Raw genomic sequence first — 16,162 nt, forward strand, 5'->3', positions numbered from 1 at the left:
ACAGTGTAGCAAGGTTGAAAAAAAAAGAAGCCAATGATACAGGACTGCTTCAGTCAAAGCCAGCTAGGCTGACAACTGGATATCCGATTGAGCCGTTGTTTGGACTGTTTTGCTTCAATTTGTGCGCTATGTGAAATGTAATTTTTTCACAAAAATCGAAGAGGGTGACCGGCGCCTGTTTGTCGGTGTGAAATGAAACTGCCCCTGTAGGATTTTGATTAATTTTCATAATCCATTATTGAGGTGCACATAGCATTTTATGTCTTTCCAACTGTTCATACCAGTCCTACATGTTTGCTTGAAATGGGCATTGTAACTGCAAAGTTACCAGAAGCTTTCACATGATTTGCACTGTGTCAAAAACTATGACAGGTCCTTTCACTGGTGAAACCAATAGAACTGATGAAAACTAAAATGTTTGCGGAGGCTCTCATTGCAATTTTACGTTAGCGGCAGAACAAACAACAGATCTGTGTGCACAAATCACTTGTGTCACAGTTTGCCAAAGCTTCTATAATATAAATGCAAAGCAGACATTGAACATGCTGAATAAGCACAACCCTTAACCACTTGCAAGCAGTGTTCGCCTGTGTGACATTTTAGGCGCTATTCGTATCGGAATCGTGTGTATGCACATCTGAGTGTGGAGGTCTTTGCAATATCAAAGCATACAGGTCAAACGCGAGCTCTCCTTGTACATAATATTCCTCGTTCAGCAAAAAGTGTGTAACAAGCTGTTAATGATGGGGAGCACATCAACATATAGATAGAGCAGTAAGCAAGAAGCAACAAAATTTTTTTTGTTGCAAAAGTTTTTCAAATAGTACAGGGCTATAACTCCGAGGTACACACTGTTCTTTATGTGTTCCTTATCTACTGGCAGAACCCCCCCTCCCCCCAAATTCATTAGGTTAAGTGCAAACAGCAGACCTGTACAAATATATGGGGACTGTAGCACTGACATGAGTCATCATGCACAACCATGGTTGTGTGAATGATATAGAATGAGACCATTGAGCCCTTGTCTGTGTTGTCGTTTTTTTGTCCCCTAGTCTCGGGTTTTTAAGTTATGGACCTATACCACCAGCTCGCTTGCTACCTCTCTATCCTCTCATTATAGAATGTAATGCCTGTGATATTCTGCGATACGTTGAGGAGTAACGTAGGTGTATTTGTGTCACGAGAGCAAGACAAACATACAGGACACAAAATAAATCCGCTTGCTGTAGTTCTGGTTTTAGTGTTCCACTCTGTTACTTGCTAGCATCTTCATTCTGACTTCATGGAGGTCATCAGGATATCATCATCATCACTATGACTCAATGATTTTCCAACACCCCACCCACCGTCACTCCCTTTTTCTTTCTGGTACGAATATACATGGCAGTAGCCAGATGATACAGATGTCATCCCCCCCCGACACACATACTCCCCTTACGGAATCCCAACACTGTCCTATCCTGTATCAATAAAACAAGAAAATCCTGGGCAAATCCCTACCATGACTGACGCTATTATGAACGTGGTTGGTTTCTAAAGTTGGTTAATAAGCAGAGGAACAGCTTGACTCTTTAGTACCCCCATAAGCGGTTACGACACTGGAAACGCATGTGACTGAATTGACTCTCTCTAGTAAATGTTGAGCAAATTTCACAAAACAAGATATGAGAGAGCAGAAACTCACGTGATGATAAACGTGCCAGGCAGAAGAACGAATACTGACAAGGGGAGAAGTTCTAGCCTTGTTAGTACCATAGCAAACACCACTTCCGAATTGTATACCACCTACTACTACGACATGCATCAACATCCGGAAAAAACCGTGACTCCACCGCGTTCGCCTCCCTTCAGTAACAAACTGTGATTTCGGTCAGCATTCGAGGTGTCAAAAGACCAGTTATTCTGCACTCTTTGGTCACCAATACTCCTAATACCCTGAGAAACAACACAAAACCAACCAAACACTATAACTAATCACTGAACGAAACGACTGAACCGAGAACAGAGGCCATATTCACGTAAACTGCGACAGTTAACATTCCTACTATAAATGTTATTTTTTATATATAACATCGTCAGGTTAAACGAAATCCACTTCCAAAACGTATCGACATGGCACTCGCGTCGTACTTGAGACAAAAGTACACAGTAAAATTTTGCACGCGGACGCTAAATCGTGTGAGTGCGCCCATCGCTTTGCCATAGGTGCCTCATCACGCCAGACACCTGCTCCTTTGCGCTCTATCGAATCACCGAATCCCATGCCGAATCCATAGGTTGTTTTGGATTCCATCTCGGTTAGATTTGGATGGATTGGGATGGATGGATACCATGGATACTGCACTTTTCTCCCTTTGGGACGGGTGGCAGCAAAGAAAATTTGTCACCATATCCAACATGTTGAACTACTTGGCCAAATAACCCCACCTGGCAAAGCATTAGAGGCCCTGAACCACATCCTGATTGAATGTGACGCATGCCAACACATGAGTCGAACAAAACAGCGGGAGACGAAACAGACATCATCGATAGGGAACAAATTGGACACCGAAACTACAGGGTTATTCTAGCAAACGTTACACATTTCGATCGCACTGTAAAAATAGAAGACTAGGTTTGACCCACCCAAGCTTGGCAGACTGATAGCCATTTATCTGAAGTTTCATTCGAATTTTTTGTAAGCGCTATGGTCATGTAGAAAGAAAATTAAAAATAAAGCAAGATCTCGCCCCATGCATTTTCAATAGCCTATCCCACACAAACACCGCCATTTTTTTCTTGTGTCTGCTTCACATTCACATCACTTTCCACAGGTAGCACTGCCTACAACGATGTCACATGCCGATTCTGACGTTATGCGCCAATCGTCCAATCGTCTCATTCTGTATGCTAGTGCCACCTGTGTGTGGTGAAATGAAACTGAAGCGCACAGAGCAGAAAATGTCGGCTTTTGAGTGAGATAGGCCATTGAAAATGCATGGGGCGAGATTTTGCTTGATTTTTAATTTTTCTTCTACAGGACCATAATACTCAGAAAAAATTCCCACAAAACTTCAGACAAATGGCTACCAGTCTGCAAAGTTTGGTGTCGGATGAACCCTGTCTTCTATTTTTACGATGCGATCAAAATGTGTAACGTTTGCTAGACTAACCCTGTATAACGATAGACCCACGAAATGGCTGAGGCGGACGCAGCACCATCCGGTAAAGTGGGAAAATAGGAGAAGCCTTGCCTTGATTCAAAAAGTATTTGGTCCTTGGTTTGCTACCTACTACGATGGTGCGTATGGCGGGAGTTTTGAATTTTCGTCGCGCTTGCATTTGGCATGTCACAATAGAGCAAAGCATATCCCTCAGGAGTACCAGGCAAAAGTGCCGAGTACATGGTGTCACTAGTATACTTTAAGCACAGAAAAAGTTCCTCACAGCAAAGATCCAGACCCTAGGTTGGGGGGGATGGGTAACGTACGTAGTGGATGAGGCAATTAAACAGAGAAGGACAGCGTGCATTACCAGAACGTTTGACATCGTTCGACAGTCTAATTGTCCAATTTTCTCTCCCGAGAAGCGCTTAGATATTTAAATAAACTACCTCTTTAACTACCTATTTAAGTAAACGACTGCGAAAGCTCCACCAACAACGGCATCAATGTAATGGCATCATCAATGACGTAAATTGGACCAACGGACAGACGAATCAGAGGGATTGAACGCTCGGCGTTGTATTGTCAGCTTTGTCCGGTGCTGTAACTGTAACCAACAACTGTCTAATTTGACTTCGCTTCGCCCATACGAAGTGCTTATTTCCTCGAAAATATGCTGAGGCTTGCTTACTGATGAGATTTTAACATGTTGAGAAACATAGGAACACGGTGTTATGTTCCTGGTTGTAAGAAATCGTCTGGGGCTAACCCAGAATTAACGTTTCATCGGCCAAGGGACGGGGACACAAAGCGAAAGTGGGAAGCAGCAGTCGCCAGCAGATATCCAGCGAATAAAAAATTCCGTGTTCCGCACATCTGTTCCTCGCATTTCGTCGACGACGCTTATGTGGAGACGGACACTTTGCAGTTCCGCTTTGGGGTGGTTCCAAAAAGAAAGCGGCTGAAGCCCGATGCTGTACCAACTGTGTTCCCGGAACAAGTGGAAAGCGTCGATTCGCATGACAAGGTAAGCTCTTAGCTTTTGTTTCACCTCGGATGGGATCCAACAAAAGAAACTTGAGTGTAATCGTGTGCAGTAGTCCACCATGCACCTTTTCAACCGGAATTATAGGGCATTCGTGTGTATACTGACAAAAATGTATAGGTGGGGTCAGGGGCGGATCCAGGGAAGATCCTTGGGGAGGGGGGGACTAAAAAAAAAGAGAGAAGGCGGGGGGGGGGGGGGGGTCGCCATGTAAGACGGCGAGTTGCTGCGCTTTCATTTAACACCAGAACTTTATTTATGATCAGTGGCGTAGCCGGACCTCCAAGGTAGGGGGGGCTCGATACGAAAACTCGCCCCCCCCCCCCCCCGCTGATCCTGTGCCGACAACACACACATACTTGTGCACACTGCAAACTGAGGATTAAAAAGAGGAACGAACATAGTTGATTTAAACGTTCACAGTACGATTACATGTATAGGCTGTCATGACCAATGAGGTGGTGTCACGAGATTGGAAGTATTTTGAAAGGCTCATACTTTGAAAACCATTCAGGAGTGCTTCTTAGATAGACGCCATGAACTGCAAGAACTTTCGCGATCGTCACACTGGTCCCCCCATATATTATTTTCTTCTCGGAATTGCACTATTTGCGTGGGTCGGGTCGTGGCAGGTAGGGGGGGCTCGAGCCCCCCCTAGCCCCCCCCCCGTGGCTACGCCACTGTTTATGATCTACATGTTGCAAAGCTTAACAATCTGTAGAGGAAGGCCACCGTGCGGCGTGTGCGGAAAGCGGAGCGTGCGGCAGGGGCAGGAAAATCTGCTGGAATGGGGGTAGAGGTATGTCTCGGGGGGCACCCCCTGGATCCGCCCCTGGGTGGGGTGCATTTGCGTAAGTCGGATCACCAGAAAGAGTGAAAAGAAGCACGCGTATAGGCAGGGTGCGCCGGTTCACCAGAAAGAGGGGAAAAGCACGGGTAAAGCTATGGTGTGACATCATATGCACGCCACCTATACGGCAGAAAACTAAAACGAGGATGAATATAGGTGGGGTGCATTTGCGTAAGCCGGATCACCAGAAAGAGTGAAAAGAAGCACGCGTATAGGCAGGGTGTGCCGGTTCACCAGAAAGAGGGAAAAAGCACGGGTAAAGCTTTGGTGTGACGTCATATGCACGCCACCTATACGTCATCTGTTCCCTCAGTCGGTAACAGCAACCCATTGAGTACACTTTACAAGGAAACAGAACTATGTCCATGTAGCCTTTGTGCTTTGTAGGCTCCTATTCAAAGTGGACTGTTCAGTACAGCTTCACAGGACTAATGTATAGGTGGCATGCATATGACGTCACACCATAGCTTTACCCGTGCTTTTTCCCTCTTTCTGGTGAACGGGCGCACGTCAATGCACCCCACCTATAAAGTTGCTGCCATGAGGCTTCTTTGGAATAACGCTCCTGTGTAAATAACAATTTCATTTGAATATATATATCAAATACTGGATTTCTATTGCAGGTTCAGTTAAGCAGCATCGAATCTGCTCGAAGTGGTGTGTACAAAAGAAATCTCTTCTAATATATTTGGAGACATAATAAGGAAATATACAGGGTTCGTGCAAAAGTAGCCTGTGTTCCCTGCTTATCATACGAACTTCTGGTGGTGCACGACGACACAGTTATTACGATGAAAACTATTTAGAAAATTGTAGTAACCAAATTCTGTGTAACAAAAGGTGATGTCCATACAAACGTTGCTTTCTGTGCATCCCATTCGTGCATCGTCCATCTCTCTGTGCATTCTGACAGTATACCCAGGCCTTTATCGGCAGTTCACAGGCACCTAAAAATAAATAAATTGAAATCGAAATCCCGAATTGCCTATGCAGAAGTCAATATGGTGGTCACGACACAGTTGCGTCTAGCTACCGCTGGGCAGGCCAGATTTCGTTTTGGTTTCTGCGTAGGTGGTGCCCCCAGCAGTAGGGCAACGCAACTGTGCTACACTGCAGTGTCCCATTAGAACTACACGGAGCAAAGTTCGCGTGGCTAACGCTTTTGTTACGCAGAGATTGGTTACCACGATTTGTTTGTTGATTTTCATCACATAAATGCGTCATCGTGCGCTGCCGGAAGTTCATACGATACCTAGGGAATGTGCGAGAATGTCAAACTACTTTTTCTGCACACAACCTGTATATGTAAGCTCTGAGTTATGAAGAATGTTTATCTTGTGCATTCTGCACCATTTCGCTTTTGTCGATCTGCTGATAGAGGTTGTACAATATGCATACATTCCAGAAGCAGGAGAAGTCGCATCGACAAGTGGTGCTAGTGCACGTCCTGTTCAAAAGTATGTGACATCCACAACTGCACCAGAACGTGGTATGTACACAATGCGTATATCGTCGCACTGTTAGAGCAATTAAATCATAATCATAGTTACTTATGTCTAGATAGTGTAGCTTCTATCTGAAAACAAAACATTACAGAATATTTTTTATTGGCTGCAGTGTTGTGATGGCAAATTATCTATCGCATATTTCTTTTATTTTTCAAGTACTCGTGCTGAATGAGCTGCCCCTGAAGCCTTTGGTTCAGTATCGGACAGTGGACTACTATGCCTATTTATACGCCTTGGTGCCATCTAAGCCTAATTTCGAAGCTGGAAAAATGGTGCACAAGACAACACAGACTGCTGTACCAACTGCCACGCTTGGTAATGGTATCTGACAATATGTCCTTTTTGTGTTTCGCAACATAGAGGAGAAATGTTTGTGCATGTTATTTAGACACAATTACTGGTCAACATCAAAGCAGAGTGGTGCAGTGATGTGATTGCTGCGCCAATTGCACCAAGCAGCGCCGAGAGTCTAACCCTGCCACATATCAGTAATCTGCACCAAGCCTGCGCCAAGAACCCAGTTTCCATTCCATTCAAAACGAAAGCACAGACCCTCAAGGCCCGCCTTATGGCAGTATTGATACAGAGATCATGAAGCGCAACATGTCCAATAGGGCAAACTAACTGCACTTACCTGACGTTGCTGGTTTGTTTGGGTTGCTCCGTGTGCAGACAACACAGCAAGAAAAATGTCACTTTCCAAGCTCGAATGTGAGCACATATCACATGCTCATGAACGAAGCTGCGGCTCGAACTTCACGCATGCCACTTATAACTTTTAATACATAGCACGTTTTGAAGCCTTTCGAAGTTTGAAAGCAATTTGTTGTCCTGTTTTTGAGGTCATTCTATAGAGTTCAATAATGACATTCTCAACAAAACAGATGAAAATGGTTATGCGATATCAGTATGGTGTCATCAGGGATCTCAGGACAGCGGCTTCTGTGTCCTTTGTAACCAGAGCATCAGCTGCAAACAACATGGTATCGCAGCCATAAAACGCCATGCCACTAGCAAGCGGCATATCGAATGTGAGAAGCAACACCGCAATTCTTCAGGGCAACTAAAGAGACCCAGTATCGTGCAGTCGACCTTCAACATTTCCGGCCAAACTGTGGCATCTCCAGCCTATCTTACTCTTGGGCAGACACTGCTACATCCCTTTATCCTAAGATGTTCCCAGATACAGAGAACGTGGAACAGTTCATATGTACCGTAATTTCACGCATATTAGCCGCAGCTTATGCACATTTTTTTTCTCACGGGCGCTCTGCGGCTCATCCACCGGTGCGGTTTAGCTGACGACTATTTTGCCCTGTTATATTCCCCATACGCCAGTTTTAATGAAAGGGCCAACAGTGTCTCTGGAGCAGCACAGCCCTGCTAATGCACGAACAATGCGTAACAGAGGCACGTCCAACTTCGAGTAGACTGACCTTCCTGGTGACTTTCCCCAACAGTTTTAACGAAAGTGGTGACAGTGATTCGTGTGTTCTGGAAGGCCACTGACCCGTCGATCCATGAAAAACACGCAACAAGGGCACTACATATCTGATCATGGTAGAACACTTGAACTGACCTCCTTAGTTGTACACCATGCTGACCCCGGAGTATGGACCACAGGGTTTATGGCCTTCTCTATGGTCTCCTTTGTCGCACAAACCAGTGGTGTCGTATTGCCTGTGGACGAAAATTTTCAATATGTTCCTAAAAACGGGTCCTGCGGTTTATCTGTAATGCGGCTTATACGCGTGAAATTATGGTAAAAGAAATAAGGCCTCATACATCGTTTCTGATTGCCTTGGATCCTACTTCAGGAAGCTGGTTGCAGAAGAGTTAAACAAGCCATGTGTTTTATATTGTTGCTGTGGACGAAACACCAATAACCGAGCAGCAATGCCAGCAATTAGACGCGGTTACCAGGTACCTTTCCACAGAAGCAAAGCAGGTGGTTGTGGAACACTTCAAGTCATTCTGGTTGGGAAGGGCAACAGCTGATATCTTGTTTGAACATCTGTTAAAGAAAGCCACGCAAGATCTTCCACAAGATTGTTTTATTTTGTTATTTTTGTAGACACAGGCCAAATGTAATGAAGAGCAAGATAAAATGAAGAGAGAGAGATAATGAAGAGAGATATAAAAGAAATGCACCCATGCATCGCTGATATGGGAGAGTGTTGTCTTCACAAGGTTCACAATTCATTTGCTCGTGGTATTGATGCCTCTGGATCAGATGTTGAGACAGCAGTAGTGGGTGTGTGTGTACCTTAAAGGAGCATGGAAGTGGCATTTAACATGGCTCGAAACCCTGCTTCATCTGTGAAGCTGTCCATGAGGAGTCACCATGCAAAATATTTTCGCTCTACGGCGTATTGTGACTGCGCTATAAAATTTACAAAAACAGTCCGAAAAAGCAGTCGCAGACGAGAGACACGAGCCCCGTGTGACGCAGAAACTTTTCAGTGCCTTGTTTTCTTACTTTTTTCTTCTCCGCTCACGCGCTGCTTATACATGCTTGAGCTGTGCCGTTGGACGTCACTGGTCACGTGCCAGAGCCCGTCATACGTCACGACGTCTTCTCGTTCGCCGATGCTCTTTGCATGTGGAGAGGTTTTTTTAAAGGTTTGTGGAACAGAGCCTTGCGCGTGCTCTGTGGGTCACCTGCGCTCATCGTTCTTTCTCAGGAGCTCATTTTATTCCTTGCAGAAGACGTCGCAGCGAGAAACAAAAAATATTTTTGGGGTCACTTCCATGCTCCTTTAAGAACTCGTCCGTACAGAGTGCTTCAATGAAGTCACAACAGGGGGTGCTCAGACTGCTGGAAAATAGATTCTTGCAGCACTTGAGCTCACAATGGCTCACATTAGGACCTGCTATAGACTGCTTGGTTGAACAGTTTTCAGCAGTGAAGAATGTCATCATGTGAGATGCCCAGTGTCGCTCAGGTCGACAACTACATGAACGCTTGAGGAGGGCATTCTCAGAGAAGGACTTCCATGCAAAGTTGCTTTTCATAAAAAATGCATCAGACATTTTTACTGAATTTCTGACTTTGTTTCAAGGCGGTGCCTTTAGTGCATCTCCTGTACGATGAGGTGGTAAGTCTTTCTCAGAACATCTGTGGGCGTTTCATAAGGACCCAGTCATATGGCTCTAAGAAAGGCAGTGATTTGCCATTGCTGGATCTGCAGTCACCTGTGAACTAGAAGGCAAAGGTGGAGGTTGGAGAAGACAAAGGCTGCAATATCGTCCTGGGAACCAGCAGAAAAGAAAGCCTTTAGGTTGGGTGCAAGAAGTTTCTACATCAAGTGCACACAGCACCTCCTGTCCCAGCTACCTTTTGAAAATGCTGTTTGACGAATTGTCCGCTGCCTTCATCCAGCATCGAGGGACGAGGAGTCGTCTTTCAGTGACAGTGAGGACATTGGCCATTAACGTGCCGCGAGTCATCCAGAAATAATGCTTTGTCTCTCATGGACGAGTACACACTCCCTCAGCTTGAATTTCTTGAACCATGTGCACACTCAAGGCTAGATGAATATTCTCCGAGAATCTTCGAGTTGAAGAAGGGTGATAATTCCACTAAATTCCCCCTGTATTGCAGCCTTGTGAAAGCATTGCTCCCTCATGCCAATGCTGACCTCGAAAGAGGATTTAGTGAAAATCGTCGATTTCCTAACGAACGAGCACAATTAACAATCCAAAACATCAATGGTATACGACACATCGTTTCATACGCAAAGCGGTTTGAAGGAGACCCTAGCTGCCTCAGTGTCACGCCTGAAATCATCAGAGCAGCGAGAGGTTCGTGCAAGGGGTGCAGGGAATGTGTCACAGCTGAAGAAGACCCTGCAGCCAAACAGCTATGTCATACTCATGATGCTGCCCATACAGGGCCAAATGATGATGGCCAAAAAGCACTTCCGAAAGAGGCAGAAATAGCCAAGAAAATGTTGTCAAATGCAGAGCTCCTTATTGGACATGATGTGAGGTGCAAGAACTTCGCTGACGTTGAAAGTGGACATGCTTTGCTAGCTGAAGGCAAGGCAAGGCCAGGCTTGCTGCTGCCTTGGAAACAGTCAAAAGAAAAGTGCTCACTAGTTCCTGTTCCCTGTGCACAGTCCTACATGCTTGTGTCATGCCACTAGTCAGGAGATATGTTTTTTTGCAGCAGAGTATGCTTCATATTACTCTGTTAGATATTATGGGGCTAGTCATTTTGAAATTAACCAGTGCATTCTTTTACTTCTGGTTATTTCTCTGGCACATAGGAGCTAATATGAGAGATGCGTAATTTGCAAATGTGCTACGTGCCATTGGTGCAATTTTACTTTCAGATACTGATAGTTGACTGCTTGTCTTTTTTAAATACGCAAGCCTAAAAATATTTTTGATACTTTTGAGGAGGACACCTGTTTTTACATTTGCTTCAAACAGTCATTTGGTTGCTCCAGTCTCTATCTTAGGCTGCTCCAAAAGGTGCACCAAAATGGCTTGGGCCAATCACATCACTGGTGATTTTAATCTTGGCTTACATGACTCATATTTGTACTGCCTAAAATTTTTGGCTGACAAGGAAATTTCTTCAAGATCGAGAAGGGAGCTACAATGTGATGTAGCTAAAAATTGGCCTAACTACGTCTAGACTAATAACTTCGTCTCGATGGATGAAGCCTCCACATGACTTGCATATTAGGGAAGCTACCAAGGTATTTTATGTTCGCGTAATTGCACTGTGTAATCATGAGATAAAAATGGGAGTGGGGGACTTCCGAAATATTCACTAACGTGTAAAAAATTTCTCAAATGTAATAGCAGACATGATTTTTATACTTTCTTCCTAAGAATCTGTTTTTTTTTTTCTCTCTCTCTCTGTATGCAGGCACTCAAACTCACATCCATATGCGAAGCAGAGCAAGTCAGACGAGCTCAACCTTTTCAGCTAAGAGCACGTTTTCCTTCGCACCATCGGAACTGATGACCGAATGTCCAGAAAACAGCAAGGGTAAAGGTGCAGAGATTTCCTTGCAATGTGGATGCACCACAGTTTTGTGATACCTCACTGGGAGGTGTCTCTGACAAGTCTATTCCACATGTCCAGAGCTCCACTTCAGTACCTGGGGACTTGGATGCCACAGTTGGATCTACATGGTATGAGGCAATGTATGCTGTGCAAGCATATAACTAGTTTGCATTCTTATTTCCGAAGTATAATGGTCACTATGTTACATGTCGACGCACATGAAAAGCGCACATGTAAAGAAGGTAAATTAATGTACTGCAAAAGTCATTGATTTCATGTGGAACATATTTTCGCGTTTTGGTGGTGGCCATAGTTGATGCGAAAAACACGGGGTCATCATTCTCGGTGATGTCAGTGTATCTACTTCGTGGATACTTCAATACACAATTTTTGTACGCTCGCGAAAAACTCGAAAAATTGTTCAGCGTAAAAAGAAGAAAAAAACTTTTACAGTAAGTCAAACCTCGTTACAACGAAATGCGATACAACAAAATTTGCAATAGAGCGAATTAATTTGGATTCCCCAGCAGAAGGCCATAGAGATCAATGTATTTTAATTAGGGGTGTGCGAATATTCGAGTTCTCGAATTCGAATCGAATATCAAATGCCCGAACTATTCGATTTGCGAATCGAATATCCAATATTCGAATTTTCGAATATTCGACCATTCCACAAATATGAACGACACAACCCGAAAGTGGGCTTAACCTGATGCTGCCGTGCATGAGGTGAAGCCTGCTTTACGAAATTGCCCTTGTTGCAGGATTAACACAGGCGGGACGGTGTCTTGTTTGAGATAACGTTATCCAAAGTTAGTTTTGTAGACATCGTCTGTGGAAGGGGTGGCGCCCCTCCCACATGCAGTTTAGCGGTGCCAACGAGGGACTTTGATTTGATGTCTGTGAGGTTGCCTTTAAAAAGTTAGAACTCTTGAATAATGACTACAGCCCATGAACAAGAAGGGTGTCTTAAAGATGTCCTTTACGTCTAAAATTTCAGTAGTGCAACTTCCTAGGGCGAGTGCAAAGAAACTAAGGGTGTTCATGGCAAAGCTGAGGCAGGATGCCAATTCGTTTGTTTCACAAATGGCCTGTGGTTGTCTGAAGCAATTACAGCCTCATCCGTGTAACATGCTACTGCCTGACATCAAATTTCGAAATGCAGGTAACCACTCCAGTACTCCAGTAAGTGTAGGCTCACCTGGAAAGCAGGAAGCACTCTCATGTAAAATTAAAGAGTAGGGGCTTTAAACAGAAGAATTGCATGTCTCTCTTGTGACAGTTAATGCCAGAAATATTGCACTAAAGCCATGGGCTACAAAATGGAAACTTTTAGTGCGAAAGTCACATATTGTAAATTTTGCACGAATATTCGATATTCGCAATTTTTTCCCTTATTCGATTCGATATTCGATTCGACTTAAAATATTCGGATTCGCACACCCCTAATTTTAATTCCCGCTACAACAAAACACTGTTTAGCTGCCGCCTCAATACAGCGGAAGAATGAGATGAGGTTTATGACCCCAAAGCTGACTTCAGGGTCACGAAAACAAAGGGCACAAGCATTGTCCTTTTTCCGGCGGCGAAGGATGGCACTCGCGATTAGGGACGGGAGGAATCTGGTACCTACAAAAGGAAGTCTGAGTCATTGGAAAGTTCGGGATTTTCCTTCTGAGATTGCTCTCTTTCGTGCTGGATTTGAACTGTCCGGTTGCAGCCAAGTACAGGATGAATGTAACAGCAAAGAGCACAAGACACAAAGCACCATCGCGCGCTCGCGAGAAATGCTTCGTATGCGTGGCAGCGTACGTAGGATTGCCACCAGGCCGGTATTATACCGGCACAGCTGGTTATTTGCTCGCTCTGCCGGTTGCCGGTAGGAAGGCGATACCGGCAGCCTTCTGCCAGTATTTGTGGCTCAAAACTTTTCACAGGGGCTTTTACGGGTTTTCGTTTAAACATTCCACTACAGCTTGAATAAATCTGAAGCACAGACCAAGCTTGGAAGTCACCAGTCATTTTCTTAGTTATTATTATTATTATTGACCCAGTTGATTGTATTCTGCAGCTCGCACAAGCACCTTTTCCCATTCCATTTGTAGTGCACTCTTCGCTGTGCAGCAATTGCTCGTGTCAACATTTAGCATACAGTGATGTTGTGAAATACGTTGGAGTCAATTGCTCTGCTTTCAATAGCACCATGTCATGGTACGAACATTTGTCATACGTATGTGCAAAACTGAGAAAAATATCTTGCGTTTTATACAATATACGGAGCTATATACCCTTCAGAATTCGGAAAACGATACTCGAAAGCCTCGGTCACAGCTAGGCGCAATCTTAAGCACTGTCGTGGCCTTTTCAGTGTTCCCTTTCCGTTCTCTCGTTATGGCTCCTTTTGTAGAAATTATTATATTCCTGTGATCTTTAACAATCTTTCCCCTGGTATTTTTGACATTAAGACTAAAACTGAGTAGAAAGGATACCTTTGGAACCTGTACTATAGGTGAGCAATACTTTATTTTCCATGTGTGAATAGTGTGCGGTTTCGCTGCTGACATCATGCCCTGCGACACAAGCCCTCGGGCTTAGGCCTTCATGACTTCCTTCTATGTGTGTGTTTTGAATAAAAATTCCATTCCATTAAGTCTTGTGTTTGGAGGGAACAAGAGCAGTGGTTGGGCAAAGCTGTTGGTGGTTGTGTCGAGCCAACTAGAACTTAGGCCGTATACAACCATCTCCGCTGCGTCGCCGAGTTTTTCGAAGTAAGTGGCAGTCCAATCCGGTTGCTCCAAAACGATCCAGTGTGGCGTTCATTCCTGTTTATAGCAATTTCTAGCATCGACGATCCAGCCACACACAGGAACATGTTTCCTCGTATTATCTTGAGCGAGCATGCTCGCTCTTTCTCTCTCTCGTGCACCCCGTGTACTCGTCCACCCCTCACCCACCTTCCCTTTCGCTCTATTCCACCTCCTCCGGTATTTTTCACTACAGAAGGTGGCAACCCTAGGCGTACGTGACGAAATCAGCCTAGATGATTTTCTTGACAGGGATAGACATGTCGTAATAATGGAGAGACTTACAGAAGACACCGTACCATAGACTGTTTGCGGGATCGCAACAAGATATGGAGAAAGCTGCGAGGGCTTTGGCGGTGTACAAACAATGCATGACACCGCATCTTCTAGGGACGACGCAGACGCGAATAACTGGCTATTTCACGCAAGAATAAAATGTCGTAGGTGGCCTTTGACACGGTATTTGTAGTTTTCGTTTTTCATGAAAAGCTTTCACATATCGTAGCAGGAGCTATTGACATTTATGTACAGCCCGCACCCTCACAAAGGTCACGATTCATGACCTTCACTTCTATACAACGAAATAAATTGCGGTACCTGTGAGCTTCGTTATGTCGAGGTTCAAATGTATTTCTCTTCTAAACATAGCCCACCTGACCCAAGGGACGTGGCATTCCAGCTATCTCAAATAACAGAAAGTTCTGACACTGAAGAGTAAGCTTGGCAGTCATTTGGTGAACAGAAACTCCAACAAAGCTTTTTTTTTTCTCTCTCTAGCGATGAATACGAGAGGTGACAATGGCCTGGACATTCCAAATCTTGTAGTCATCACACGTAAGTGAACTATTCTACACAATAATGTAACAAATATAAATATTGGTCTGCACTTCAGATTAAATCCAGAAGAGCGTGTAGCCGCCTGTGGATGACGAGGACGATGCACCACTACTACTGCGCGTCACGGCACAAGCCAGTCAGTTCTGTCGGTAACATCCTGAAGTGAAGCAACAGGTCACGAAGCTCCCCAACATATCTGGCCCTCCGGGACATTCTATCATCGCCCGTCAGGACTCGTGTAGAGGAACACTATTTCCTCGACAAGCGTTTCTTCCTGGTTGCCGAGTCTAGTCTGCAAAAACTGTTGTCTCAGTGCCCCTTCTGTGCGACGATGCGATTGATATGTGAGACTACAACAAGGGGAACATGTCTAAAAGCTACAGTGGCTTCCAACTGTGGAAAGCAGCGTACATGGCACAGCCAACCGTGGGCAGATCACTCTGAAACTTTCTGCTGTGTTCTGCCATGTTTGCTAGAGTAAACATCTCAAAAGCATTTCGTATGTCTCAAATGATGAAGATGGCAACACTGACAAAGTCGCAGTACTGCAGGACCCAGACGTGGAACCTTTTTCCTGCTGTGAATGACGTGAGTGCAGCAATGCGAGCTATCGCATGGAAAAATTGCACAACACTGGTGTCAAAAACAAATTCAGTCCTGAATTCACAACCCTGTTTTGTGACAACTTTGAGGCCATCTAACATGCCTTTTTAAAGGTCCTTAATTTCTGCTCCTTGCAAATTGTTCCAAGAGGTCCTGAACCAGCTTCGTCCAATGCCCCTGACCCTTTCTGGGGATAGCAGGTGTGACACATCTGGCCACACGGCACTCTACAGCACCTACACTCTTCTGGAGACAGTTGCAAAACACCCCAGAAGCTTTTGTAAGCTCAGTACAAAGGACCTTTTTCACATGCGCGTCGTATCCTAGCGGCTCTCCAACAAACCACGCT

The 16,162-nt window shown here is 44.7% G+C and overlaps 2 protein-coding genes across 4 annotated transcripts in view; one reads left to right on the plus strand and one right to left on the minus strand.

The window, feature by feature from the left end:
- LOC135394296 (DNA damage-regulated autophagy modulator protein 2-like) overlaps positions 1 to 2,185 on the minus strand; it is a 34,666-nt gene extending 32,481 nt beyond the window's left edge. The window contains exon 1 of one of the 2 annotated variants that reach the window (XM_064624980.1): positions 1,685 to 2,185. In XM_064624980.1, coding sequence (XP_064481050.1) covers positions 1,685 to 1,755 — 71 coding nt within the window. In that variant the 5' untranslated portion in view covers positions 1,756 to 2,185. Of the gene's footprint in view, positions 1 to 1,500; positions 1,520 to 1,684 lie in introns of those variants that run through there. The other variant, XM_064624981.1, reaches the window with a different exon arrangement.
- A 1,536-nt stretch (positions 2,186 to 3,721) lies between these two features.
- LOC135395470 (uncharacterized) lies at positions 3,722 to 15,764 on the plus strand. 2 transcript variants are annotated; one of them, XM_064626663.1, is made up of 9 exons: positions 3,722 to 4,170; positions 5,662 to 5,695; positions 6,444 to 6,527; positions 6,703 to 6,861; positions 11,429 to 11,557; positions 11,648 to 11,697; positions 15,022 to 15,087; positions 15,151 to 15,207; positions 15,266 to 15,764. In XM_064626663.1, exons 1-7 carry the CDS (start codon positions 3,850 to 3,852, stop codon positions 15,028 to 15,030), a joined length of 786 nt encoding a protein of 261 aa, XP_064482733.1. In that variant the 5' UTR covers positions 3,722 to 3,849; the 3' UTR covers positions 15,031 to 15,087; positions 15,151 to 15,207; positions 15,266 to 15,764. The 2 variants fall into 2 exon arrangements, with proteins under 2 accessions (XP_064482733.1, XP_064482734.1); XM_064626664.1 differs by having other exon boundaries at positions 11,429 to 11,551.
- The last annotated feature ends 398 nt before the right edge of the window (positions 15,765 to 16,162 follow it).

The sequence above is a fragment of the Ornithodoros turicata genome, chromosome 5, assembly GCF_037126465.1.
Source record: "Ornithodoros turicata isolate Travis chromosome 5, ASM3712646v1, whole genome shotgun sequence".
Lineage (NCBI taxonomy): Eukaryota > Metazoa > Arthropoda > Arachnida > Ixodida > Argasidae > Ornithodoros > Ornithodoros turicata.